Below are 26,307 nucleotides of genomic sequence, written 5' to 3' on the forward strand. Positions count from 1 at the left end.
CGACTTAGGGATACTTTTATTTCACGTGGCATGGTCACGGCGATGCAAGATAATAGTGGTAGTAAGCAAGTCATGTTACATTTGGTGTACAAAGGGCCACTCAATCCCAACGCTAAAGGTGGATCAAGGTAGATGATTCTTAAACTCCGTACGCCAATCCTCCGAGGACTTTTGCCCCGTGGCTCTGTTCCCACCCCCCCTAGACAAATAAGAAACTCTCTTCTGTGTTATATCTCTAGGTCTGAACATTTCATCCAGCTTCCCACACGCCTGTCTGACCTCCGTAGCTGCGTCCAGCTTGGGTGTCTTTTCCTTTTGCTCTCGTTCTTTTTCGATTACATGGATAGCCCAAAGTAACGTCATTAACAACTCCACACTCGGTGAACTTGTTCCAAAATGACGAACACTCGCATCTACGCCAGAGAGACAGTCGTGGGTTAGCTGCTGTTCAGACGCTGACCGCATTGCCACCACTGTCGCATCCATCAAGGGACGCGCCAAGTTGGGGCTGCAGGCTAGCAGTCGTCTCAGCAAGCTTATCCGAAGAGTGAATCTCGGTCGCAGGCTGGTCGTCGTTATGGAGGAAGTCGTCGAGGTTGATGTCGTCAAAGGCGCCATCGTTGTAGTTAACCATGTTATTAAAGTCAAGATTGAAGCTGTCGGCGATAGGACCGATCCCGTTCTCAAGGAGGTAATGATCTGACTCAGAGGGTTGAGGAGCGTTGAAGTACTCGCTGAGATCATGTTGAGAAACGTGGTCATGATCAAGATTTGAGAGATGGCCGAAGCTGTTGTGGTCGGCGTATCCATCCAGGGCCGTTGTTCTTCCGACTGACACTGCAGGTCGCACAACACCGCGGCAGGATGTTGTGTCATATCGGAAGAACTGGCGTTGGTTAGATCGTCGACAGGTCGGATTTCAGGGGAGAGGGAGGCGGGGTTGACGGTTTGTAAGGTGTGAGGTTCAGGGACTGATTGCCTGTTGATTGTTGTGGGGTTGGAGTCTCGGGATGAGAAGAGCTCTTGTGAAAATGTAACTGGGGAGGCTTGACGTAATTCTTGACTTGGTGATGAGACGACAGATGATGATCCAAAGACATGCATCTTGTTGCCTGTGACTTGAGCCAACTCTTGTGTGACTCTGAGGTATTGTTCTTCCATGTGAGCCAGTCGCATCTCGAGGTCTTGATTTCTTCGCTCGATTTGACGCTTCTCGGCCTCCAGTGCCTCTACTTCTTGACGCTTGCGTTCCCTTGAAGATTGAGCTGCACGACGGTTTCGGAGAACCCGTTCGACTCGTCGCTGCTCCTTCTCGTCTTCAGTCTTTGCGCGTTTCCTAGAAAGGGAATTAGCTGGTTGATCAATGATGGTGAACCTGCTGTCCAATATGTACCTCGGTGGAAGATTGGTCTTTGGTTCTGGCAATTGCTGTCCCCAAGATTTCCTCTTCTTTACCTGCTTCTTGTCTCCTTCGGGGCTATCGTCAAGCACGCTGTCCTCACGGACGGAGCCGCCGAACATGCTGTCATCCTCATATGACTGGGGGGTCATGGCTTCGATGGGTTCCATGGTGTTGTTGGCGAAGAGGGATGGGTATTGGGTGCCGGGCGTCGAGATAAAGCTGTCAGCCAAACTGTCGACGGGCGAGTTCTCGAACTTGATGTGTGGAGTCGACATATTGAATGAATCTGGTGTGGCTTGTTCCTTGTGAAGTGGCTAGCCTAGTGGTTGTTGAGGAATGGCGAGTTGTAGGATTTGCCCTCAGTAGATGTAGGAGGTATCACAGTCCATAATGAAGACACAGTGTCAGGAAGGATGTGTGCTGGTCAGCGGATGACTCAGTGGACAGGACAGCAAAGGGTCAGGAGTTGCTGTCTACCCAATCACAGAAGGGAAGTGTTCTTTTGGTTGATGTCCTTGTGCTTCTGTGGTTCTTGGGAGAGAGAATGGTGGGAGGCCACGCTGTCTATAAGTAGAGGACACGGTGTTTGGAATTTAGACGAGAGATGACCGTGCCAAGCGCACCTTCCCCTTTTGGGAGCCGGCTGATGCCCCCTTTTTTAGCCACCTCGTACAGCCTAGTCCACGCCTCTTCCACCTCATGCATGGCTCGTTATTGGTGGAGATTTTGGCAGGAAAGAATAGAATCAGCCAGAAGCAAACAGTTTATACCTCCGTAATAATACCCTACTTCGTATTTAGAATTTATTACCTTGTATTAGAGTACCTAATCAGCTAAATAGTTACGAGTTGAGAAGAAAATAGTTGCGCGATACTAAATATGACTAACCAATCAAGATTCTTGGGTCGTGGCGTGGTGTTTGTGTGTGTGTGTGTGTGTTTCACCCTCCCTCTCTTGCGCAATCACGTTCGTTACACCATCCACCAATCCTGGAATAGGGGGTCGCACCAAGGAATTGTACGCTCCGTCTCCCATTCTCTGCCATGGCTCAAGGTCCCGACGGGAGATTTCCTCATACCCCGCGTATCATAGGCAACCCCGATTATTGATTTATTATTCTCCTACAATAGCCTCTGGAATCTGTACTCGATACAATGTCACCAAGATTGCATTAATGGCAATTTGCCCTTATCCCGCTCGCATATTAACGTACAGTATTTGCTTCTTTAAGATCTCACTCAGCTGTGGGTGGGCGGGTCGACTACGCTACAGTACCTACGAAGTACTTACTCAGCCTTCGCTTTCTTACGCCCCCTATCTGCACCACGATAAAAATACCCCTTACAGCGTCAGCATCTGCGTCAGCTCAGCATCTCGGACTTAGTCCCCTTACATAAGATCAGTGCCTCTCCCACGCGTCTAGCAAGTTGCAAACCAACAGTATCATCTCCTCCGTTTAGGAGATTCAGAGCGTTTCACACTCACAAGTACTGTATAATCAATCATCTTGCTACTGTACTTACTACAAGTGCAACCTCATGGACATTATTTGTACCATTTACAGTAATACCAATCAAGGGCCACTCTCCCAAACCCCTTTTTGCAATTTTATAAGGGTGGCTAGAGCCGCAATTGCAATGTAATGATGGAGTACGAAGTACCGGTATTGAAGTCTCCCTTGCAGCCCGCCCCCGCCTCCCTTTTCCGTCCCGGCCCGATATAACACCAGAGAACAGCCTCAGTGCCTCACGAGCATCAAAATCGCCATCAAAGCAACCACCTGCATTACACCTCTGCGAAGGCTCAAAAAAGACCCTTCGGCTGAGTGAGGTGGGGCTCGGATTGCAGCGATTCGCTCGCTCGCTCGCTCAACCAAACAGCAAACAATACCGAGCTACCAAACCACAGCCTAAAGAGGCACATAAAGGTGCGGATTTCCAACATAATTAGCTAAAAGGATCTCAAAGCAAAGCACATGAAACATAACAGGATTTGTTATAACACAAATATACGGGGTAACCAATTCGGAAGGCAGACTTCTTGGTCGTGCCTCTTTAGGTAACTTGTACATGATCAAACTGGATGGTACGGAGTATCCGAGCTTCTCGCCGTGGACACAAGTGCGCCACTCCGTCCCAGACAAGCCACTTTGGGCCTCGGATACCTAGGTGGGGCCTCTGTAAATGGATGCAGGGTGTTCTGGGTGTCAGGGGTAAATGCAATGGAAGAATTAGTTTGGAAGAAGGGAAAGGAAGAGGGAGGAGCGTAAGAAAGGGAGGAGTAGATGAAGAGTGTATAGAGGAGCTAAGTAAGTAAGCAGATAATGCAAGGGTTTTGAGAGTTGTCTTGGGAAGAAAAGGCTACACACTCGTAATCCTAAGAATATCACGTGTGTGCTATAAATAGAATCTTGAAGTCTGTAAAAGAGGCATGACTCTCATAGAAATCGGGAAGCCAAACTAATAAGAATCGATGTTCTAAAAGCGATCCACCGTTATCACTGGAAAGAGAGACGGTTAGTGCAAGGCTCGTGACCTTGTCACATGACGCCCACAAATCGCTCTTTCCACCTGGGCACGCATCAGTCCCCCTTTCCCAACTCGCTTCGCCAAAACAAAAACAGAAGTCACCACCCGCCTCAAATGTCACAACCGCAACAATGGCAACCCAAACCCCCTTCTACCCTTTCCCCCTTCACATTCATCGCCCACCGCTTCACCATCCATGACAAACCCCCCACATCCACAACCATCCGCGACACGCTTCTCACCATGGCTTCAATTCACCTGACGCACATGCGCTCTGCGCTTTCCATGGTCCTTTCCCTCTATCCCGTATCTTCTTGATCCAATTTGACTAACGTCCACAGGCCCAACACGCACTCAACACAAACGAAACTCCCGTGGGCTGCATCCTCGTGCACCCAGTCCACGGCATCGTTTCCACGGGCCAGAACGCCACAAATGAGACGTATAACGGTACCATGCACGCAGAATTCATCGCCATAAATTCACTCCTCTCTTCCTCTCCCTGCACTCTCCCCAAGGCCCAAGACGGAGCCGAGATCCCGCTCGGAACCTCCCTCCAAGGCCTCGATCTCCCCGAACGCCTTAAGGTCTTGAAGCAATGCAGTTTGTATGTAACGGTGGAACCGTGTATTATGTGTGCATCTCTCCTGCGGCAGTTTGGGATCGCGGACGTTTATTTCGGCGCGGGTAATGAGAAGTTTGGTGGCACGGGAGGGGTGCTTGATATTCAATCTTCGAATGGCTTGTTTACGGAAAGTGATCGGGAGATAAAGAGGACTGGGAAGAGGGAGGTGGTGGGGGGGGATTATGGGGTTAGTGGGGGTTGGTTGAGGGAGGAGGCTATTCTGATGTTGAGGCGGTTTTATGTGCAGGAGAATGGGCGTGGTGAGTTCCCTCCCTTCTTCCTTTCTGAGATCGTTGATGGAGAAGGAATGGGGACTGATGTATGAGATAGCGCCGGAACCGAGAGCAAAGAAAGAGAGGGTGTTGAAGCTTGAGGTTAAGCCGTTGGGCGGAAAAGATAAGATGTCTGCGTCGACGGAGAAGCTGGTTGTTGAGGAAGTGCTGAGTGAGAGGCCTAATGGGGTTGAGACGACGATTATGTCGAGGGAGAAACTTAGGGCTGGGAGGAAGCAATCTGGAGGGAAACAGGGAGTTGATAAAGGGTTGCAGGTGAAGAAGGCTCGGCAACTGAAAGATGTAACCGACAGTGGCATTAATGGACGACTGGAGAGACAGCAGGACGAGAGTCTTAAGGATGTGGATTAGGGTGCAAATGAGTCCAAAAGTAGTCAAGAGGAGTATACCTGGGTAGGTACTGCTAATCAGGTGTTTGGCGTGCTTGAGCATTTACATTAGAAGGCAGCATTGTAGCGATGGGGCATACGCATTGGCAGGGGGGATTGTAGACTTAGATACCCATCATGATTATTGTATTCTAAAGTCCCTAATCAAAGGTCACAGCTTCAACAAGTGATTAAGTGGTTGACTACAGAAGGAAGCCCAGACTCATTGGGAACTTCGAACCATTTAATACACGTCGAAGAACATACGGAGCTCAAGGAAGCGGGAAGTCTTTCCAGACCCCTCTCTCCGCAAAATTCGCACATCTTCACACACCACAAACCAAAAATGTCTCAAACAGCATACGCCAATCCCATTGAATCCATATAGGTATGTACAAACCCCCCTTCATTCAACCATCGGTCTTCTTCCTCTCCTCCTCCAACTCCCTCTCAGCCGCCTGATAATACTTGGCCGTATCCACACCATGGTGATTATGATTCACAAAATTGAACCACGGGATAACATGCAGGAACAATCCCGCATATCGCGAGTTCCGGGACGCCATGCCTTGCATATACGGCGTCAGGGTAGATGTGCCGTACAGAGGCTCGCCCGCCTTTACTTTCGTAACCATTTCCCGCATATCCATTTCTAACTCGCGGCGGTTTTCCGTGAAGCCGTAGAAGCGTACTGCAGTTGGAGAGAGGGTGCGTTAGCTTGCGGAGAAGGAGAGGAGGAGGGGGGGGGGGGAGGGGAAGGCAGGGGGTAGACGTACAGACTGAGCGTTGGTAGAAGAATAGGAATCCAGCGCTCAAACCCAGCGCTCCCGTTAGTCGCATGATAGGCGCAAATCCACCCTTGCCTACGAGTGAAGGTTGCAGCTTCTCCATCGTGAGCATGGCAGCGGGGCCGAATGCTGCGGTGACTGCGCCGGCTACGTAGTCGGATGGGCGGGCATATTTGAGTACTCGTTTGATATGTCTATTGCCCGATATATCAGTCAGCTCAACGATTCTTCTCCCTTGTCCGCCAATTAATTATTCCCCAGATCCTTCCCCTTCTCCTTCTTCCATCGAGAGTATGGTACTTGTAGTATAGAGCTTGGGAAGGAAGCTTACGGATCACTGTCAATGAGCTGTTCCGCACACAATTAGCAAGCTTCCTACTCCCCGGATTGCGGGAAAACATACAGGATAATCGGTGGGCAGGGTCTTTGCCGGCACATAAGGCTTCTGCTCGATGTTCGACATGGTGAGAGCCCAGTTGCGGCGACAATTGCTGTTTGCTGTGGTGTTTCGAGGTCTGCGATGTCGTTGTGTAGAGCAGCCGCAATTTCACGCTAGTGGATTCGATACGGCGGGGCTAGATGTGCCAGAGACGAAAGCGCGTCTACTTTTACATGGACGCGAGGTTCGTGATATATTATATTTGAAGGAGCAACACTTTCACAAGTACATCTGTCGACTTTGACTACCACAAACGTGACGTTGAAGACGGTTGGGAATCAAGAGATTCTGGAAATTTTCCGAAAGCGAAATGTCTTCTCCAGTAGCTACAGGCCGGCCATTGCCTACTGAGGGACCTGCAGCAGGTGGTGATGAATTCGACGACCTATTCGACTACGACGGCGATATAAACGATCCTTTCAGCGAAAACTACGTTGTACCTCAAAGCAAAGATACTACAAACAATACCTCGAAAGACTCCGGGAGTAAAGGGAAAAGTGCAGCTGGATTGGGTATCGATGAAGAAATCGAAGTTACGAGGAAACCCAGAGCCCCACGCGTAAAGCTCGACGAACACAGGTATGACCTCTTTCTGCTTTTATATTATTTACCTTTTACTAACTAGAGCTCAAGACTCCTCTCCAACAACGGGATTCCCAAACTCCGCAAAAAAGCCAAGAACCTCAAATTCAAAGGCAAAGGCCATGAAGTAAGTTACCTACTCCTCCCCCTCACTTTCCAACCCGCTAACACAGAGCAACAGTATAGCGATGTATCCCGCCTCCTCGCCTTCTACCAGCTCTGGCTCGACGACCTGTTCCCCAAAGCCCGCTTCCTGGACGCCCTAGCCATGGTCGAGAAGATGGGCCATAAGAAGATGATGCAGAATGCGAGGATGGAGTGGATTAATGAGGGCAAGCCGCATAGCGGCGTGCACGAGGATAGTTTGTTCGATGAGCCGGAGTTGCCTGCTAGGCCGAAGGAGAAGAGTGTGGAGAGGCAGACGGCTGGGATTTTCGAGCGTGCGAAGGAAGGAGCGCGGGAGAAAGAAACGACGCTTAGGAATGAGACTGGGGGGGGTTGTTCGGTGATGATGATGATTTATATGATGCTACGCCTAAACCGACGAGGACGCAACCAGTCGCTGCAGGTGGGGGAACGAGTCTTTTTGGTCCTGCCAAGAATACCCCTGTTGACGATGGCCCGCCTGAAGACGATTTAGATGCGTTGTTAGCCCAGGAAGAGAGTCTGGTCGGCGAGAAAGCTGCACCTGCTGCAAGCAAACCTACAGGAGATGATTTCGACGAGGATGATCTTGATGCCTTAATGGCTGAGGAGATGATGCAGACGGACAACCCTGCACCTGCGCTCGCCGCCAATAAAGCACCACCACCACCGCAGCAGACAGGTGATTTTGATGCTGATATGGAAGAGGCTATGGCTGAGATGGATGGTTTATGGGACTAGGATAGTGTGGATAATGTGGCGTACGGTTGGCCTGGGATTTAGGGCATTTGATGGCATGGCGTTGGATAGGAGGATGAGTGAGCAATTTATACTCCGTAGGGTCATCACCTTGACTGCTTTGCATTGCATTGTATCAATCGAGAGACTAGCACTCACTTGCAATTGAAGATTATCAGAGAGGCTCGATTATAAGTATGTATTCAGAATGCCCTTGTTTTTTATTCCATATATAGCTGTCTGTATATATCCCGAAGATAGCTCTTAAAAGGAATCCCTTCAACAACAAAAACCCCCAAAACTATCATATACTTCTATTTCTATTCCACCATCATCACTAGCACCTCTCTGAACCCAGATTCGATTTGCCTCAAAATCATGTATATGATGTGATTGATATAGCCCCCTTTACTTCGCTTACAGTACAGTACCTCCCGCCCACCGTCTACAAATCCCACCCCCCCAATCCAAAACACACAAACCTTCCATCCATCCATCCACCCATCCCATTCTACTCTCCCTCTACAGGTTAATCAAAAAAACGAAGAACCCAATCCACTCCTTGAACCGAGCTGAGAGCTCATCTGCTTGCTTCCCAGCACTCAGTTTAAAATATACAACACCTCCTCGTCGCTTGATTCCCAACTTCTTCGCCTCCTATACGCGTACTCAATATCGTCTAAATACCGTGCGCACATAAATTTGTGGGGAGATGTAAGATTTACAGTAAGTGACTGTAATGTGTGAACTGGGAAAAGAATGAAGGAACGACTATTGCTAGAAATCACGACTTTGATAAGGGGGAGGAGGGATTAATTGGATGGATGTAGCGAGTGCAAGTTCTATAATCACATTTTTGATACGAATAAATGAACTAGCTAGAATGCTCGGAGAAATGGTATATTATTCGATATGCAACACATAATAGACTGGCCAATGACCGTTGGTTGACGTTTTTCGTGGAATATATATAGTAGGTCCCAAATTTCTGTAGCATATTGGCCACAGAAAGGGACTGCTAGTATTGCAACAAATTTTGGTAACTCTAACCATGTTTTTGGGCTTCTGTATGATAGATACAGATAGGCAATTAGAGATAACCCAATTATCAACTTCTAAAACATACCATACGCTCTCGCAAAATCTACAAGAAAGAGCACCAACCAATATACATACCCGCCAAAAACGTCTGGTTCGTAGCCATCTTAATAAGCTCATCCACCTGGCCCTCCACACCCAACGGTACGCTCTCTCCAGCCAACAAACCCCTAACCTTCCTGCGGATACTATCTAGCACACCCTGTGCAGTGTGCGGGACAGCAACGGAGCCATCTTTCTTCTTCTTCTCTGGCTTCTTCACCAGGTCGAGCGTGGGGTCGTATACGAAAGCTTCAAGGATAGTCATCAACGTCTCCTCATGCTGCCGTAGCAGTTTCAGGGTCAATTCCGATGATTTGCGGAACGGGCCTTCGTAGCCGTACATTCCCATCGCATCAATCATGTTGTGCGTCAATCGGAACGGTACACGTTCGGGTTTGGTGAATGTAAGACCCTTGTCAAACAAACAGTTGAAATCGACATGGAACGTGCCGCCATTGCCTTCCTCAAATAGAATATTCTCGCCATGACGATCGCCCAAGCCGAGAATCGTGCCAACCATAGACATCACCGCGCAAGAACGGGTGTAGCGGAGTCGGGCACCGAACCAAGTTGAAGGCTCCGGAAATTGTTGCACAAACCATTTGTGAAAGACGGGAGGGAACTGACCGAGGACTTTCTCTGTGAAATAGGGCAGTTTTGCTTCTGACTTTGAGGCTTCGTCACAGTATACTTCGATCTCGCGATAGCTGACTGAGACGCCTTGGGCTTTGTAGAGGGCGAGGAGGATATCTCGAAGCGTCTTAAGGCCATCAACCCATTCAATAATTCCGCATTCCTCATTAAGCGGGGTCACAGCATATGTCTTGATGTAAAGTTGTCTTCTGCTGGATTCGGCGTCCCGTTTGAGCGATCTGTTGATCATGCTGTTGAATTCCATCAGACGCTGGTCCTTCCGCAAGTCATCTTTCGGTTTGCACATGAGGCCATAGGTTTGGCCATCTGATCCATTGGCCGTAAGCTTTCGAGGCTTTTGTAGGGAGCTGAGCACCATGACTTCGTCCTGGAAGCTATTTATAGTTACGACATCTCGAGAGAAAGCTTTGTGTGTCCGGACATTATCTGTGAGTGTTGGAAGAGTCGCCGTCAAGACACGTTCAACAGGCACAGCCAAGGGGCTTGGCAAACAGTTTTTCTGGTTGAAATGAAGATCTCGAGCCAAACTGACGTAAAGAGTCCGATTGCTTGGGAATTCGCCCGAATTGCAGGCCATTAGCAACTGCTCCGATAATCGCTCACCGTTCCTAATCATACTCTTAATATCAAAAGTTCCGGGATCCGATTTCTTTCCCGCGCTACCTCGAAGTTGAGAGATAATAGTGGCGCCGCGAGTCTTACGATCTGATTGATTCGAAGAGCACACGGCTTGAAGACTCCATAAAGCCTGCTGTGGATAGGAGGAGACAACTTTCATGATAATTAACGATAAAAACCTGAACACATCATTGTTCGGGTGTGCAATGCGAGCAACGATCTGAGGCAGTGCTGTGTAGAACATATACGCAGGCATTTTGTTGATGTATTTGTTGAACCGACTGTGAAGCTGCGCAAGATTATCTCTTCGGGCGTTAGTTATTCTTGTAGTAAAGTCCTTGCCATTCCCTAAACGAGGGTCGACGGGTTGGCTAACCAGCATGCCGAGATCGAGCCATAGCGTGAGTATTCGTGGCAGGGTTTGGTAAATATACTTCGTTCCGTAACTCAACGAACGTAGGTAATTTTCAATCACCAATTTGGCTGTCTCGCCCGTGAGATACGGTTCGGCTTGTAGTTCGGGAGCCAGGGCCTTCTCGGTCTCCAGAAGTTTGTTGTAATGGCGACCGAGGTAGTAATGACCCTTTTCCCAGGTTTGGTGTGTCCTGGCAGCCAGCTGATACTGCGATCGCAATGCGGCTGATTGCGTTTGTCCAGCGCTGTCCAGCCATTTTGCAAGAAGCAGATGTGCTCTTGCAGTAAGGAAGTTTTGCTGCTGTTTGGTATCGGTAGCAGCGAAGCTTATGGTCTGAGCATCTCTGTCGTGGGATATGAATGCATTATTTTCGATGGCTCCTTGCAAATTCTGAATGGCCTTTCTATGGTGACCATCTTTCCACAACAGTCGTGCATGCTCAATGGTTGCCGAGTCATCACTAAGTTGGGATGCATGTAGAACAGCGTTGAAGGACTGATGCATGGCATTTCCTTTTCTTGCAAGTCGTGCACTTGTGAGCCACGCCGAGGCAACATCTCCTTCTGTGAAAGCGTGGCTATTCAAATTAGAAACGCTAAGTCTCAGGAATTAGAACAATACGTACTTTGAGAGTTGCATGGCTGCTCGTCTAATGCCGAGAAGATATTGCTTGTCATCGAGGTAAGCTCCGATGACCTCGAGTCGCCGATTGAGGGACTCTAGAACCTTAGGGCGATCAACACCGCCGTTATTAGTCCCCGCTATCATTTCCATCTCTGTTAGGACATGCAACTTGAGCATGTTATCATGACAAGTTGCAAGGGATGCCGTTGCTGCTGTTGACAATGATCCCGCTATCTGCTCGCGAATGGACTGCACCGTGGATTGGAAGAGATCTGGATTCTTCCCGTGCAGTGCAAGAAGTGCATGACCAACTCTGACGTTGAAGTCTTCGCTGACAATCTTTGACTCTGTGGAGGTGTATTTTTTCAAGGCAAGCCACCTTCCTGTTGCCCATGAAGCTTCTGTTGCAAATGGGAGTAGTCGGGACGAAGTTTCAGTGGTAGTCTTCATACCTTCGACATAATTAAGTAGAACATCTGCAAACAAAAGTTAGCCACTTTACCATATCAAAGTATCAAACAACCTACCATGCTGTCCGGACTCCTTGAGACACTTCAGCAAATTGACCTGCACATCAATATCGTCAGGATTTTCTGCCAGTTTGATCTCATACCAACTTTGAGCCGCTGTCCATCTACCAGCTTTTCGGTGTCCAAGTATCTGTTGTTCAATGTCTAACACATGAAGATGAGCAGATATTCCCTCGATGCCGTCCGGCTCATCAATCTGTGTATATATGTCCTGTAACCGTTCCAAAAGCTCTGTATTGTTATCCGCGCTGGGTGCTCGCTCACGACAATCCCGAATGTGCTGTTCCCAGTAGAACAGCGCCCGTGAATAAGATTTGCATTCAACGGCTCGCTGAGAAATGATTTCGGGAGGGATCATGGACAGGACGATATCTACTCGCTGAATCTGGTCCGCAACTTCAGTCGGATTCTGCCCGCGAGAGGTCTTCTTGATCTGTCTCTCCTGTACCCACCGAGAAAGGTAATCCAGCACTCGAAAGACGGCCTTTCTATTCATTAGCGACATGCATTGTACAGGGTGTAGTAGAGCGATTCAAACTCACTTCAATGCATAACTTCACGTCTTCTTTTCGAACCTTGGAGTCAACAGGTACTTGATACTCTAAAACGCGAAGAAGCTCTTCTCCAATTTCTTGCCGATTCTGATCATCTCCTAGGATTATGACGTGAAGGACTACATAGGGCAGCAGGAAGCTAGCCACGGAGATATCCTTTATCCTAATGGCGCGGCAAAGGGCAGGGTAAAGCAGCAAAGAGTTGTTATTGAACGGCTTTTGAAGAAGGTCGAGGACAAATGCTCTGAGCCAGATATTGTAAACCTTGTCGGAAACCATATTCTCGGGTCGAAATATCGGATACTGGTATTCTGGAAGCTTACTTTCCATTAAAGAGAACTTCGAAGACAAAAAAGGCGTCAAAGTATCCTGTACGCTCAGCGGTAGTTTCAACCATTTGCGATACAGGGGATTATCGGCGGACTTTTCGTTGCCAGCAACAATGGGGCCAACCATCTCTTTGAAGTCGCATTTGGCAAGAAGTTCTTGCATAACATAGGAAAGAAATCCTTGCCATACAGTATCAGTGGCAGAGAGGAATGCTTTGACGATTACCTCCTCGAGCATGAATAGGACAAAATCCGTCGTTTCGCCAGAATCATCAAAGTTACTGACCAGAATCATTTCCCTTTGCTCTCGAACAGACTCAACTCGATTTGAATCTAAGCATCCGATCATCCCGATGCATTCAGCAGCAATTCCGGCAATTTCGTTATGTGAACCATTGAAATTGACGCAGGTGTCTAGTATTGAGCGAACAAGTAACCCAACGACAGTATCTGGTTGCTCACTGACTGCAGATGCTTGAAGGTGCGATTGATTTATTTTGAGATATGCCTTGAGCTCAATCAATGCTTGAATGACCACTCCTGGATTCTCATGGCCTAATCTGCGGCTGAATATCTGAAAAGCATTGCTGACATCTGTCGGGGTTCTCCATTTGTTCAACTGAGCTTCAATTTGTTCAAGTTCAGGGAATTGCGAAAGTGATGGCAAGTTGAAAATTGAAATGCGTATGAGGCGACCACGCTGGTGGATGAGATACTCCAGGGTGTCCTTAGCTCGGGTTCGAGTAGTTTCATCAAGGCTGGTCCACCGTTGAATGACGGTAGAAAACGTACTTTCTAGCATAGGCTCTACATCTTCGTCCTCGAGATTCCTCAACAGCGTGTCCCAGGCTGAAAATGCGGATGCTTGAAGTTCCTTTTGGGCCACTGCAGATTGGAGGCAAGCGCAGATCTGTAATGTAATGTGAGCATATATGTGGATATCTATCGGATAACATACCTGAGGTCGAGCTGTCCTAGTGTGCGTCTTAGCAACCCTTACAAGCTCTTCGAAAGCCTTGACACAACGTTCCTTTTCCTTTGTCGGCTGTTCATCTCGAGAATCATTAATAACTTCGGACAACCTCGCAACGAGACCAAGCAAATGTTGTTCTAAAAAAACGCCAACAGGATTGTTCTTCCTGGAAACACCCTCCACTATTACGTGGGTATGTTTGGCTAGGTATTGTAATGCATAATGAATCTGGGCTGGTTAGATTTATCATAAAAAGATGAGGACCTTAAGACGTACCCTTGATTTCTTGCTGTCATCAGCATCCCCAGCAAGCTTTAATAGGTGGATAGCTTGTGAGGCTGGCTCATGCCTCAACAACTCTGTAAAGTCCGCCTCGTTGAATTTTGGAGAGATAGCTTTGAACAGTCTCATGACGAAAGTTTCAGTATCGGGCACATTCTGGATGAGTAAGAGCGGTAGTATTGCAACCAAGTTAGCCATGCAAGCAAGCCATACTTCTCCATCTTTGCGAGCTTCTGCTATTTTCTTAATCACTTCTGGCTTCCCGAACAGGACGAGCCAGGGCAGAGTATGCGATTGTGTCAATACAAGGAATTCAGAAACAGATATTCCCAATAGATCTGCCATTAATTGTGTGGTTTGTGGCCTGATAAGAAGGTCTTTGACAGCTTCTATCGCAACAGTCCCCCAAAAAGGACTAAACATTCGATCGACGGGAACATCACTCGCTTTCGCCAGCTTCAGTATCTAGGGAGTTGGTTAGTGTCAGGATCGTAAAAAATTGGCGGTTTACTTACTTCATTGAAAGCAGCACCCGAGATTATAGGATTGCTGTGGCCAAGGTATTTGACCAGCCCTAGCAGCACCAGATTCAATTCATCGTCGTTTGATATCCTAGGCTTTGTGAGTATTTAGTCATCTTTTTGAAGTGTTGGGTGAGCAACTGACCTGCCAACTTGGCCCCAAGCAAGAATACATGATTCCTGGAAATGAATATCTTCGGTTTCTGAGAAAGAACGTAACAAATCGAGCACGTTAATTCTATTTTTTCGTGTCAATTCATGAGCTGACGCAGGCCCACACAAGAATCCTGGAAGAGTACGGCTGGGAGAGAGAGAATGTTAGAAATAATGATCCCTGGGATTGACGGAAGTAACATACCCAGCTGCAACGCGTAGTTCTCGGATCGAACTCTTTAAAGATTGTAGGCACCACTGTCCAAGTATTGACTGTTCGAAATCAACGAAGCTGGGACTAGTGAAGTGAACCGTGAATCGTCTCAGGGCAATCATTGCCAAAACCCGAGGGCGCCTAGAATCAAGAAAAGCAGTCGACTTGATCAAATTGCTAAATGTTGCAATAGCTTCAATACTAATCTTTTGACATCGCTCCTCGTCGAGGTGGAACGAATCCGGTGGTTTCAATCCTTCGCACAGAAAACATTTGGGCCGCAGAATTCCATCCCGAAACTTGGTTTCCATCAAGGACCCGTGGGCGGCACATGGTATATTGGCAAGCTGCTGGATTGACTCGCAGCGCTCCGTTTCATTTAATGCAGCGAAACAAGACCTTGTATTCATCAATAATACTCTGTGAAACAAAAACAAAAGAACTTACTCGGCTAACTGATTTAAGCCATCAAGATCGGTCGCCTTCTGAGCCCCAAGAAGCGAATAAAGAGATGTAACAGTTTGATCGAACAAGTCGTCCTCTTTGTGAACTTTGCGGCGCTTGAGTGGAGGGTCTTCATTGGCATCTCGCTCGGGTAACGATTCGAGACCAAGCTGGCGAAACTGGGCAGCCAGTTCGATGTTATCAAAGTCCGCGGAAAGATCAATCGCAGGCAAATCCAGTGGTACAATTTGACAAGCCTCATACAAGGTTAACGCAGTTTTCTGTGCTGTGATTAATGTGTGGTCAACATATTAATTGTAGCTGAGTTTCTCACCTGGAAGTCCTTCCCGAGCTTTTCACGAGAATTGTCATCCAGCATCGTGGTGGTGATTGTCGGTAGAAGATGAAGAGATACAGCACCGCGCATAGAAGCATACCGTTTGCAAATAGCAACCAAGCTCAACATTCCGCGGCAGATACTGACTCGATCCAAAGTCTCATGCAAAGCATCTGGCATACGGAGCAGATCCGAACACAAAATGGAGAACAGCAGGTATCCTTTCCGAAGAATAGTGGGCGATAATTCCTCTCCAACAGAGGACAGTAGTAGCCCCACAGCACGGAATAAAGGTAGGCAACTGTCGATGCAGGATTGCTGAAGCTGAGGATTTGCCTGCCATCGCTTCTGTAGATCATGCACAGAAAGGAAAGAGTCTAACATCCAAGCAAGATAGTCCTGAAATGCGGGTGTTGCATCAAAGGACGATACGGCCTCCACCGATGTATCAACCAAGATAGTCAAAAGATAGTTGACATGCCAGAACGCGTGCGTAGCTTCGTTGATGGAGTACCTCGGCATCAAATATGGGGAGTTGTCTTTCTGCTGGGAAAAGACGGAATAGTCAAAATCTTCAGCAGGGGATGTGATTTGAGACATGTTGCCATAGGGAATAATGCTGGGATTCTGGAGATGATTCAACATATCTAGATATTTCGTAAGACAGCGTCCAAATGAGATGATCATTATCAAACGTACGTGAGGCACACTCCTTCAGATATGAGAAGAACAATGAGCTCAGATACCATAGCTTGGGAGATTGAGCAACGGCCTGGAATGAGGTAGAGAAGAAAGACTTGATCTTATCAGTGAGATCCTCGCATTCTCTACGGCCCAAGAGCGTCAAGACTCGAGGAAATAGCCACATCCAGAGCGGTTCCTGGCCTCGAGCTTGAAGCGTCTCCTGGGGCTTTAAAATATAGGTCAAGACAGCTGGTGTCTCTCTGATTGTCGATGTAAAAATATCAAGCGCCTCAGAGGCCTGGGACACAAGCTGTGCGGTGTTGATAAAGGGGTCGTCATTGCTAAGTCTCTCCAAAACGGCACGCGCAAAGACATATATGAGCTTGTGCTTATGTTCCAGCTTGACATCGAGATTCGAGAGTTTAGTGGAACTATTCTCCAGCTCTGATACCTCTGTCATGAGTCTCTTGAGGTCATCCTGCTCGGGCTCTCGTGAAGGCTTATTCGTCGTTGACAGGTTGTTTATGAGCTGTGCGGCCATGGTTGATGGCGGGGCCTCGAAGCCCCCCATCTCCTCATCTGCATAGCCATTCATAACAGCTCGCGGGATAGGCGCCGTGTGACAGCCATACCTGAGGTGTTGTATAGGATGGAAGACAGGAATTGACGCGAAGTTTGTTGCCCCACTGTCGCGAAACCATGTGATCTGTGCTTAAGATCTCAAAAGTCGTCTGATTCAAGACCTCGACCGCAAACAACACCACGCCCAGGTTCAAATTGACTGTCAAGTCAAGTCCAACATGGGAACTTTTCAAAACAAAAAGTTCCGGTCCGCCGCGTATTCGAACACCATCGCCGCCAAATACCGAGTTAAACTTGCCCGCCACCCGTTCCTCCTCTTCGGGCTCCCCTTCATTGCGACAATGGTTGCAGGTTCCTTCTTCCTCACACCAGCAACAGCTATTAGATACGAGAAGCACGATAGAAAGGTGCGGCGGCTGAGCAAGGAGGAGGAATTGGGTATTGGCAAGGCAGGACGAAAGGTTGATATGAAGGAGGAATATTATGTTCGTTGCACATTCCATGGGCTTGCTGGGACACAGATGCTAATGATGATTGACAGAGACTTGCGGCGAAAGATTTGGAAGATTGGGAGCAAAAGCGTGTCAAGAGATTACCTGGAGAACATGATGGGGTCATTTGATGGCAATTGGAGGTTATGCTCTGATACGACCAGTTGATTATATCTAGTCGAATACCATTTTACGGTATCCATAGATGGAATGACAGTAAGTTCTCCATGATGCCAATGAAACCACCAGAGCGCATTCCGGAAAACATACCAAAAGGGAAGAGTACAAGATCAGCCTACTATTGCAGGAAAGGAACCCGGGAAGACAGCATTGGCAGATAGATCAGAGATACCTCAGCTCAAGTGGAAAACATAGTTTGAGTTATACGCCTCTTCAATAGCCCAGCGGGCTCTTTTCAATTAATTTGTGCTCGCATCATATGATCCTTCACAAAATCCATCGATGTCCAGGTTCCACCTCCGTCCCGTCCCTAAAATATCTTGGTCTTCCAAACTCCCATTGGAAACCTTTCGTCCATTCCGCAGCTTCCCCTGTATTGCTCACTGCTTTCCCCAAACCCCGCTCCTTATCTAAAGACTTTCTGCTTAAACTGGATCAAAACATCCATCGCCATCTCCCCACTAACTCTCCCTCCCGTAACACATATATGAGCTGTGCATTTACATTTACTTTGGGGATTGAACTCTAAGTAACGCCGCTGAGCGCTCACTGTACCGGTCTATAAGTATATCACCTACGTTAGGGCTTAGCTACTAGATCACCTGTAAATACCTTATACGAGAACGAGATCGCTGATTATGGGTATATGCTCCGCCCAACCTGCCCCAAAGCTTGCCGATGTAACTGTCTTGGAGGTCGGGGGGCTTGATATACCTGGCTCAATGTCATCACTGTCCACAGGGGTGTATATGAAGTCGGCTTATGTAAAGGTGTTGTACAATGTACATTGTTCGAGGTATGATAGAAGGACCTCAGATACATACAATATCATACAAAGCTTGACGCCCTCCCAAACTCCATCTATGCATATAATGCACAGTATGTCTTACATACATCATCCAACACTCGTGGGTATCTTGACCTGCCCTCTGCTACGGTCATACAATGGCACACCATATCTCCACCCAACACCGCTCTGACCTCTGCCGTCCTTCCCAGCATCATCAGCGTTGATTGGTGTGAATCTAAACTCCCACCTGTCGCTCTCAACTTTCTTCACCCTTGCCTCCGCCTGGGCTTGCTTATTTGCTATCTTTTCTCTCTTCTCCTCAGCTTCTGCCGCCCGCAACTCAGCTCTCTCCTTTCGTTCTTGCACGGTCAGTTCCTCTACTACTCTTTCCCGGTGCTGGATGACTAGCTCTGGATGCGGTATTCGATCATCTGCAGGGAGAAGCCTTTTGTTGAATACCTTTGCGGCATCTAGACGTGTGAAATGTCTGGACTCCGATGTAGGGTGGAAGATCTGTTGTCCAGTTGAGGCGTGGACTGGCAAGTCGTTGATCGACTCGTGGGAAACGAAATTCTCGGGACGGAAAGGAGTCTTGGGTAGCATAGACATAACGGCTCGGGCATATGGTCTTGCAAGTGGTTTTCCCTTTCAGTCAATGTCAGCTCATGTTCTCGAAAATATATCAGGAAGAATAGGAGTATTGTAAGGACTTTTCAGAGAGGCTCGCATGCGTAAATTTTGTAACCATGTAGTTGTCTTAAAGACTAATCGATTTTTAAAAGAATCATCATAAAGTCGTTGGGGTAGGGGGAAAAAAATGTCGAGTAAACTTACTATCCGCTTCCACTCCTTCTCGATCTCTTTCAATCGAACCACAGCTCCCACACGGCTCATCTCAACTTTCAGCTGAGCACTGACTTCCCGCACTGACTGCCCTTCTCTCATAACCCGCGACCAGATCTCGTCCCGCAGCCCCTCGCTGAGAACAGCTTGACTGACGAACGCTTTATTCAAAGGAAAGGGCATTCTATCCCTAGTCGTCTCGGGCGGTAAGCTTTTGCTTTTTTCTGCTGATAACTCCTTCTCTGGCGACGCTTCCCCCCTCTCTGCGCTGTCCAATACTATCTGCTCCCTCTGTTCCAGCACTCTCCTTAGTACCCCAACCCTGTTATCATAAGCACCCATATAATTCGTTGATTCACTCAACGGATTTCGGAAGTTCTCTCCTTGAGCAGTGAGCCATCGAAACAAGCCTCGACGAGCTCGAGTTACTCTTTGGTCATGTCGGGGAGTTGTGGAGAACGGTCGTGAGGATTGACCGGTTGTCCTACATAATTGATATGCGCAACAGGGTGTAGAAGAGAGAACTGAAGGTGATCTTAATGGTGGTGGCATCTCGAATACCGGGTTATGGGGGACAGTTTACGCAATGAAGCGTTCTGTATTGGTTTGGAAGAAGGAGATGGTCAGTCGAGCAGAGAAAATATCGTAGACTTCATTTTGCTCTAGCGCGTATATCACGTGCTACGTCCCACTTAGATGAAAATCGTCTTGCATATCATTGCCCAGAGCTGGGAAAACAGAAAATCATTTCATTTATCTGGAATAAGCAACTACTTTGATTGTCATAGACAAGGCTGTAGTGTAAGCAGTCCTGACTGTTTTATAAAAAAGTCCTTCCATAATTTCGACTACAACCTTGCACGTACATACTCCATGTGCGTTCAAACTACATCTCTGTTTGAAGCACCCTTTCGGTGCCCCCAAACTGATTCATCTGGAAGGCTAGTCTCAAAATGCACGTCAAAACTTCTAGATCCTGAGCTTCGTCCTCCCCGGGCTTCGGCTTTCTAGTCATAGGTTTGAGTCCACATATCTAAGCCCTACCCGCTCTCTCTATTCCTTCCAAGCCTTCTGATCAGGTTGTAATAATTCTCAACGTCGAAGATTCGATCTGTAGCTGCCCCTTCAAAAATCTTGAATGCCCGTCTCACTCTCCCGCGGCGTCCTCTCCCACTCCGGATCTTCCTCCTCAAACCACCTATCCTCCTCTTCCTCCCTCTCCACATCATCGTATTCCTCATTCTCATCCACCTTCTCATACTCAAAGTCCGGATCCTCGCCTCTCAGAAAGCGTATCGTCATCTCAAACTTCCACCTCTCTAGCCCCTCTTCCTTCGTATTCGGAACCTCATCTTCATCTTCCGGTAACACCTCGCCATCCTTGCCTCTTACATAGCTTACAAAGGGGACGTGGGGTTGGGAAGCTGAAGATGCAGCTGGACCTTCATTTTGGTCTTGGAACTCAGATGTCGTTTTCAAGGCAGCTAGTTTCGCCTCCGAGCGATACAGATCTGCTTCCAGCACACCAGAATAGCCCTTTGAGCGCCCGTCTGCTTCTCGCTCCTCTGGGGTTTGAAAACGACGTATGCAACGGTCGTAGAGTAATGGATCTAGTAGTATATCGTTTATTGTTAGAACTTGAAGTGGCCTTTTTGGAAAGCATATACCGACCTAGGAGTTCAAGGTCAGGTGACGTGAAATATGAAGGATTGCGGTCGAGGTATAGTTTTCGTCGATTTTTGATTCGGATTTGAGGGGGTATCGATTTGGGCTGGAGATTCGATGATGAGCCCGAGGGCCTTGGTTGTTGGGTTTTTGGTGGCGGCGATTCCATGTGAGGCATGGTGAGTTTGTGGGGGGGAAAAATCTTGACGATACGTTCTTATTTGAAACAAAACTTGTTGGCACCAAGAGAAGAGTATGTATGAAGCGATGCTCGGCGGTTTATAAATGTTTTGAGTTGGTGGTCAGTCCCGTGTTGAAGTCATCTTCGTTCAACTCTGTGGCAATCAAGCCGGGGAAGCCTCGGGATAACCCTCGCTCAAATCCAACCCCTCATAAGCAGACCAAATTCACCACCAAAAATATATATATACACATCCTCCAAAATGAGTATGACCTCCACCCCCTTCCACTCGGCTTCCCTCCCCTCACCCCCCTTCCTAACTGTTGCCGGAATCCCCAACTTCCGCGACTTAGGCGGCTACCCGCTCTCCAAGTCCAACACGCACTCCATAAAACGCTCCCTAATCTACCGTTGCGGTGAGCCTACCCGCGTAACCCCAGAAGGCATCGCCGTCATGCAAAACTTAGGTATCACACATATCTACGACTTGCGTTCGGTGCCCGAGCTACAACGAAACCGGGATGCGGGACGGGGGGACGTGGTGCAGTGGGAAGGGTGTGAAAGGGTTTTCGTGCCAGTATTTAGGAATGAGGATTATAGTCCTGAGGGCATAGCGATGCGATTGATGGATTATGCTAGTCCTGATGCTGAGGTTCCTACCCGTCCTAACTATGGTTTCTCAAGGAATATGTGATCTAACTGATGAGATAAAGGGCTTCACGAGAGCTTATACAGATATCCTGAATAATGCCCCCAATTCCTACAGGACTATTCTATTACACCTAGCAAATGAACCAACAAAGCCGCTCATTGTTCACTGTACGGCAGGTAAAGATCGTACAGGCGTCTTTTGCGCGCTCATTTTGTCGCTTTGTGGAGTTGAAGATGATATTATAGCGGAAGAGTATAGCCTCACGGAGATGGGACTGCCTATTGAGTGGAAGGAAGCTGTTATTGAGCATTTATCTGATAATCCTGTTTTGAGGGGGAATAAGGAGGGAGCGTGGAACTTAATCAGCGCGAGGTACCATTTACCTACTTCATTGGTAGTTTCTGCTAACCAGAAGATAGAGCTGTTAATATGATGTCGACTTTGCAAATGATTCAGGAAAAATTTGGTGGCGCGGAGGCGTATATAATAGAAAAGTGTGGGCTCACGAAAGAGGAGGTTGAGAAGATCAAGGCGAACTTGATTGTGGATATGCCCGCGATACACCAGAAATTAGAGCACAAAATATAGATGCAGAGGTTGACTAGAATACTTTGAATAGAAGTCCCCACTCAGATCCTCTACTCAGCGAGTTGCTCCTATGAACAAACGAAACTATTCCAGCTAGTGGCACTTGCAATCAACTTCATATCGAGCCCCTCCGCACCTTGACTGATAATCAGTGCCTTCGTGTACGCCACCAAGCTATAGTACTTGTATATAGTAATTTCCGGGACGAAAACAACATCACCTTGCAACAAACTTAACACTTCTCCACCCATCAAAACCGACAATTGCCCCTCAAGAACCTCAAAGGCTACATGACCTATGAAGCTCTAATTGCTAACAGTAACATTACTCAACAGCTGATCCATCGTGATGGTGGAAAGAGTGAAATTACCTCTGGATGTAATAGGTGTGACGAATGGTCGAATCACCTGGTATCCGCCTTCGTTGCTGTTAAGAAACTTTGGACCATAGTCTTTCGCCACAAAATACGGGGTATATGCGTTTTTTTTTTTGGGGGGGGGGGGGGGGGGGGGTGGCATTAGCGCCAGTACATCAAATGCTGTTTGTGGGAGCAGCACCATGGATCGCATCTCTTCGCGGGCTGAAATGTAATTCCACGTAAACGTCAAATTTCGAAATTTCGAAGAGAAGAGACTATAGTGGCGTTGGGATTGGATAAATTGGCGGAAGCCAAGAGATCATAGGGCGAGGATCTGGAAAATGAAGAGTTGCTACCAGAAAGAGCATAAAATAGGTATCTATAGTATAATTAGTCCTTAGCATCAGTAAAGTCTTTGTGACACGTATTCGAATCCACCAGGAGGCTGTACGTCACCAACCATCTCTGTATCTAAGTCCAAAAACTGGAAGGTATGGGTAATGTATTGCGGAATGGCGCCATGTTCTCCCTGCACGAGTATACAAGGCTCCTGGTCTCCATTTTTTCCCCATCTAAAGTTGAAAGCGGCCTCTAAAACTGAACATGTTCACACAGTGAAGCTAGTGGGTATGACGGAGAACACCTAGACTATCTAACCCAGGAGCATTTGTACTCATGAGCCGTGAAAGCATTACCTGACGATTGACCCATGACTGGGAAATGACAAACCGCTGTCCGACTACATAAATCATGGCTAGATCTGGCTTAGCATGGATTCACTATGTAAGGGACCTCTCGGGCATGCGAAGGAGCTCGGTTGACAGGAAAATACCTCAAACTGTAGACAAAAAGCAAGCTTGGTTAATGGAAATTGGGGATTTTGACAGGCAAGGATTTAACCTCAAATTGTTTATTCGGAATGAAAGGGTTACTATACAGAGAGTGATAACAACCCTGACATATGCCATAAGTTTATCCAAACCTTGGTCTGTAAACTCGCTTGTATGCCCAACATCTTGGTTCAAATGCGATGAGTAGATGTGTACCATCGAAGTCATTACAAGCACGTTCGGTATAACTCGTCTAACGTTTTGTCCTATGCTGGGGTGCTGAAGTTGCAATACAATAGACGTGACAATTCGTGACTAGGCTTCATCACCACGTAATGAATCGGAACCTTGACGATGATCGCCGTATGGAATGGAGCACTATGAGGTGCTGTCTGAGCTTCCCGATAATGAGCTGGGAGAGCTGCGGGTTTTGAATGAGAGGTAGGCATCGATATGGGCCGGCTGGTAAAAGATGTGTAGTTAATTCACGGAAACCTCTACTGTAACTCTCCAACCTTGGGCTGTGAAAAGGAAATACCATAATCATATGCCAAAAAGAATACGGTATATGCTCCTGCTAGAGACACTATACGTCCAGCTTTTAGCTTTTACATTCAAGCTCATGATCTGTTCGTTGGATCGTAAAAGTATAACCCGAGAAAGACAGTCATGTGAGAGAAAATAGTAAGAGTGAAATGCTTGCGATCATACGACAATCGAAAGATCAAGAATGAAAATGCGTTGGAAGGCGGGAACCTACATTCTTCAAGGCTATTATAGATGGGGAGTTGCACGACTTCAACTCTTTCTGCGGAAACTGGCCGCATTTGAGATGTATCATCTATGTTCTGTACAGTAACTCTTCGGTCTATAGCTCTCAAGACGCCTGAACCCAATGCTGACCCCCTTTATAGGCATTTGTCGTAATCATAACACTCATCATCTCATGAATCTTTACTTTTTATATGATCTTCTCGACCACAAGTCTGCCCTTCTGGTCGCCGTCTAACGCGAAAAAATCTGCTGTTTCTAGTCGCTTCTTCCATTTACTGCTTTCATATCTCGCAAGAATCATGGTCATTCGTAAGACTACACCACTGCTCGATTGGTGTTCGTCAGCCGTGCTGTTCATAGGTGTACATGTCCACCGTCCAAAGGCCCAATTTAATATGTAACGTCCTGCGTCGACCGGTTCCGTGTCTGAATAACCGGTATTCTCATCAGGCGAGGGAACTGGGGACAAAGCGGCTAGTACAGCTTTAATGCGATATACCTCGTCCTTCGGTGCCGATTTCAGAAGTTTTGCTAGCTTCGAGGTATCTATTTTCGCGCCGGCGTCCGCTTCAAATGTAATCGAGAGCACTTCAACTTCACCTTGGTGGGTCTTGGTGTGTTCGTGAGTGTGATCGAGGTTGTGGTCATGGCCATTTTCTTTCACATCGGGTTCCAAACTTCTTGCCAACGCGCCATCGACACCAAATACCAAATCAACAGGCACCTTGCCTTTGTCACTTTTCACGGTCGCGATATGGACCTCCAAGTCGCCTACACGATCCAGACACTCATCCAACCTTCTCTCGCCGACCTGTTCCCATTTATTTAAAACAATCAGATCCGTGTACCGCGCCTGGATCTTGGCCGTATAGCTGGTATCCTCATACCCCTTCCAATTCTCAACATCTATGACAGTAACAACGCCATCCAGCACATAACCGCCATTTGTCTCCCTCGCGAGTCGATTGACCTCCATCGCCAACGTGGCCGGGAACGCGCTACCGCTGGTTTCGACAACGATTCGATCGGGAGTGATGGTGCTGCGGAGCTCTTCTAGGGCGGTATCGAGCTGGCCGACGAGATTGCAGCAGATGCAGCCATTCAGGAGCTCGCGGACGCCAGATATAGAGGAGGACGAGGCGAGTTGGCTGTCGATAGCTACATCGCCGAATTCGTTCTTGAGAAGAGCGAGCTTGTAGGCCGGGTTTTGGGCGCGGAGTTGTGGAAGGAGGTTGAGGAGGAGAGTGGTTTTGCCGGAGCCTAAGAAACCGGTGATGATGGTTATGGGAATGGGCGCCATGATGAGAAGGGAGACTGGCTTGAGGACCAAGAGGTTGTCGATATTGACTTTAGCTGTCCCTGCTGGTGTGAAAGAAGATTTTCGATATCACTCGGTTCTCGATCGATCTATCCACCAGCCCAGTTGATCCCCGCTATTTACCCCACCAACGCCTGCTTCTCTTTACAGGGTTCCCACAACACGAAGAGACACACCAAGATAACTTTAAAGACGACACGAGAATTTCAGAGCATTTGACGAACGCTGTGCATGATCATTTTTAGATATGTAGCCAATTACGTCACGGTTATTTTCATCGAATGTCATCTTACCTACCTATATACTCTCTTTCGTGTGCTCCTACTGGCTGCAGTCACGACAACCTCCCCCTGGGGTCAATCCCACTGCGAATTAAACCCAGCAAGCCTCTCAGGGGCTTTCTTCTCGGAATCCTCTGTGGGCCCATTCCCACGAAAAATGTGTCGCTATCTTCGACTCTCAGTGTAACTATTTAGCGGATCGGATGAACTATCAAATCATAGCACCTGAACCGAGTCTAATGGCCACAGCATATGAACTGGTGTAGCTGTTGTTTCACGATTTGCGTGGCGATGTGCAGGTTACTTTTATCTTGATGATGAGTCGTTCTTACAGTATCCTCGATCGGGTATGCATCGCATCCCCCAAACTTTTGGATCTTTCGGGCCAGGGAGTA

At 47.7% G+C, this 26,307-nt stretch overlaps 11 protein-coding genes across 11 annotated transcripts; 4 read left to right on the plus strand and 7 right to left on the minus strand.

The window, feature by feature from the left end:
- Window positions 1-123: 123 nt before the first annotated feature.
- Window positions 124-1,677, minus strand: hac1 (Transcriptional activator; the record flags this gene model as incomplete). Its single annotated transcript, XM_031146941.1, has 2 exons — window positions 124-1,336; window positions 1,394-1,677. 2 exons carry the CDS (start codon window positions 1,675-1,677, stop codon window positions 124-126), a joined length of 1,497 nt encoding a protein of 498 aa, XP_031007381.1.
- Window positions 1,678-4,173: 2,496 nt separating this feature from the next.
- Window positions 4,174-5,199, plus strand: TAD2 (tRNA-specific adenosine deaminase subunit; the record flags this gene model as incomplete). The annotated part of the gene is made up of 3 exons (XM_031146942.1): window positions 4,174-4,218; window positions 4,272-4,815; window positions 4,886-5,199. The coding sequence occupies 3 exons, from the start codon at window positions 4,174-4,176 to the stop codon at window positions 5,197-5,199; spliced, it is 903 nt and encodes a 300-aa protein (XP_031007382.1).
- A 427-nt stretch (window positions 5,200-5,626) lies between these two features.
- nuo20.9 (NADH-ubiquinone oxidoreductase 20.9 kDa subunit) lies at window positions 5,627-6,467 on the minus strand (the record flags this gene model as incomplete). Its single annotated transcript, XM_031146943.1, has 4 exons — window positions 5,627-5,907; window positions 5,993-6,198; window positions 6,336-6,352; window positions 6,408-6,467. The coding sequence occupies 4 exons, from the start codon at window positions 6,465-6,467 to the stop codon at window positions 5,627-5,629; spliced, it is 564 nt and encodes a 187-aa protein (XP_031007383.1).
- Window positions 6,468-6,753: 286 nt separating this feature from the next.
- csm-3 (Chromosome segregation in meiosis protein) lies at window positions 6,754-7,910 on the plus strand (the record flags this gene model as incomplete). Its single annotated transcript, XM_031146944.1, has 4 exons — window positions 6,754-7,022; window positions 7,077-7,152; window positions 7,207-7,605; window positions 7,626-7,910. 4 exons carry the CDS (start codon window positions 6,754-6,756, stop codon window positions 7,908-7,910), a joined length of 1,029 nt encoding a protein of 342 aa, XP_031007384.1.
- Window positions 7,911-9,051: 1,141 nt separating this feature from the next.
- rad3 (Protein kinase) lies at window positions 9,052-16,974 on the minus strand (the record flags this gene model as incomplete). The annotated part of the gene is made up of 12 exons (XM_031146945.1): window positions 9,052-11,311; window positions 11,360-11,834; window positions 11,886-12,372; window positions 12,431-13,681; window positions 13,730-13,972; window positions 14,021-14,491; window positions 14,542-14,638; window positions 14,693-14,848; window positions 14,906-15,313; window positions 15,362-15,639; window positions 15,693-16,342; window positions 16,395-16,974. 12 exons carry the CDS (start codon window positions 16,972-16,974, stop codon window positions 9,052-9,054), a joined length of 7,356 nt encoding a protein of 2,451 aa, XP_031007385.1.
- A 205-nt stretch (window positions 16,975-17,179) lies between these two features.
- On the plus strand, window positions 17,180-17,583 carry COX16 (Cytochrome c oxidase assembly protein, mitochondrial; the record flags this gene model as incomplete). Its single annotated transcript, XM_031146946.1, has 2 exons — window positions 17,180-17,446; window positions 17,503-17,583. The coding sequence occupies 2 exons, from the start codon at window positions 17,180-17,182 to the stop codon at window positions 17,581-17,583; spliced, it is 348 nt and encodes a 115-aa protein (XP_031007376.1).
- A 944-nt stretch (window positions 17,584-18,527) lies between these two features.
- On the minus strand, window positions 18,528-19,817 carry LHYA1_G001969 (uncharacterized protein; the record flags this gene model as incomplete). Its single annotated transcript, XM_031146947.1, has 2 exons — window positions 18,528-19,067; window positions 19,257-19,817. The coding sequence occupies 2 exons, from the start codon at window positions 19,815-19,817 to the stop codon at window positions 18,528-18,530; spliced, it is 1,101 nt and encodes a 366-aa protein (XP_031007377.1).
- Window positions 19,818-20,390: 573 nt separating this feature from the next.
- LHYA1_G001970 (uncharacterized protein) lies at window positions 20,391-21,108 on the minus strand (the record flags this gene model as incomplete). The annotated part of the gene is made up of 2 exons (XM_031146948.1): window positions 20,391-20,875; window positions 20,937-21,108. The coding sequence occupies 2 exons, from the start codon at window positions 21,106-21,108 to the stop codon at window positions 20,391-20,393; spliced, it is 657 nt and encodes a 218-aa protein (XP_031007334.1).
- Window positions 21,109-21,373: 265 nt separating this feature from the next.
- Window positions 21,374-22,351, plus strand: iphP_2 (Tyrosine-protein phosphatase; the record flags this gene model as incomplete). Its single annotated transcript, XM_031146949.1, has 3 exons — window positions 21,374-21,763; window positions 21,825-22,135; window positions 22,183-22,351. The coding sequence occupies 3 exons, from the start codon at window positions 21,374-21,376 to the stop codon at window positions 22,349-22,351; spliced, it is 870 nt and encodes a 289-aa protein (XP_031007333.1).
- Window positions 22,352-22,419: 68 nt separating this feature from the next.
- On the minus strand, window positions 22,420-22,984 carry QDOI (Quercetin 2,3-dioxygenase; the record flags this gene model as incomplete). Its single annotated transcript, XM_031146950.1, is given in 2 exon segments — window positions 22,420-22,656; window positions 22,669-22,984. 2 exon segments carry the CDS (start codon window positions 22,918-22,920, stop codon window positions 22,420-22,422), a joined length of 489 nt encoding a protein of 162 aa, XP_031007332.1. The 5' UTR covers window positions 22,921-22,984.
- Window positions 22,985-24,500: 1,516 nt separating this feature from the next.
- On the minus strand, window positions 24,501-25,919 carry yjiA (putative GTP-binding protein; the record flags this gene model as incomplete). The annotated part of the gene is made up of 2 exons (XM_031146951.1): window positions 24,501-25,675; window positions 25,856-25,919. 2 exons carry the CDS (start codon window positions 25,917-25,919, stop codon window positions 24,501-24,503), a joined length of 1,239 nt encoding a protein of 412 aa, XP_031007331.1.
- Between the last annotated feature and the right edge of the window lie 388 nt (window positions 25,920-26,307).

This window comes from Lachnellula hyalina, assembly GCF_007821495.1.
Source record: "Lachnellula hyalina strain CBS 185.66 chromosome Unknown contig00029, whole genome shotgun sequence".
Lineage (NCBI taxonomy): Eukaryota > Fungi > Ascomycota > Leotiomycetes > Helotiales > Lachnaceae > Lachnellula > Lachnellula hyalina.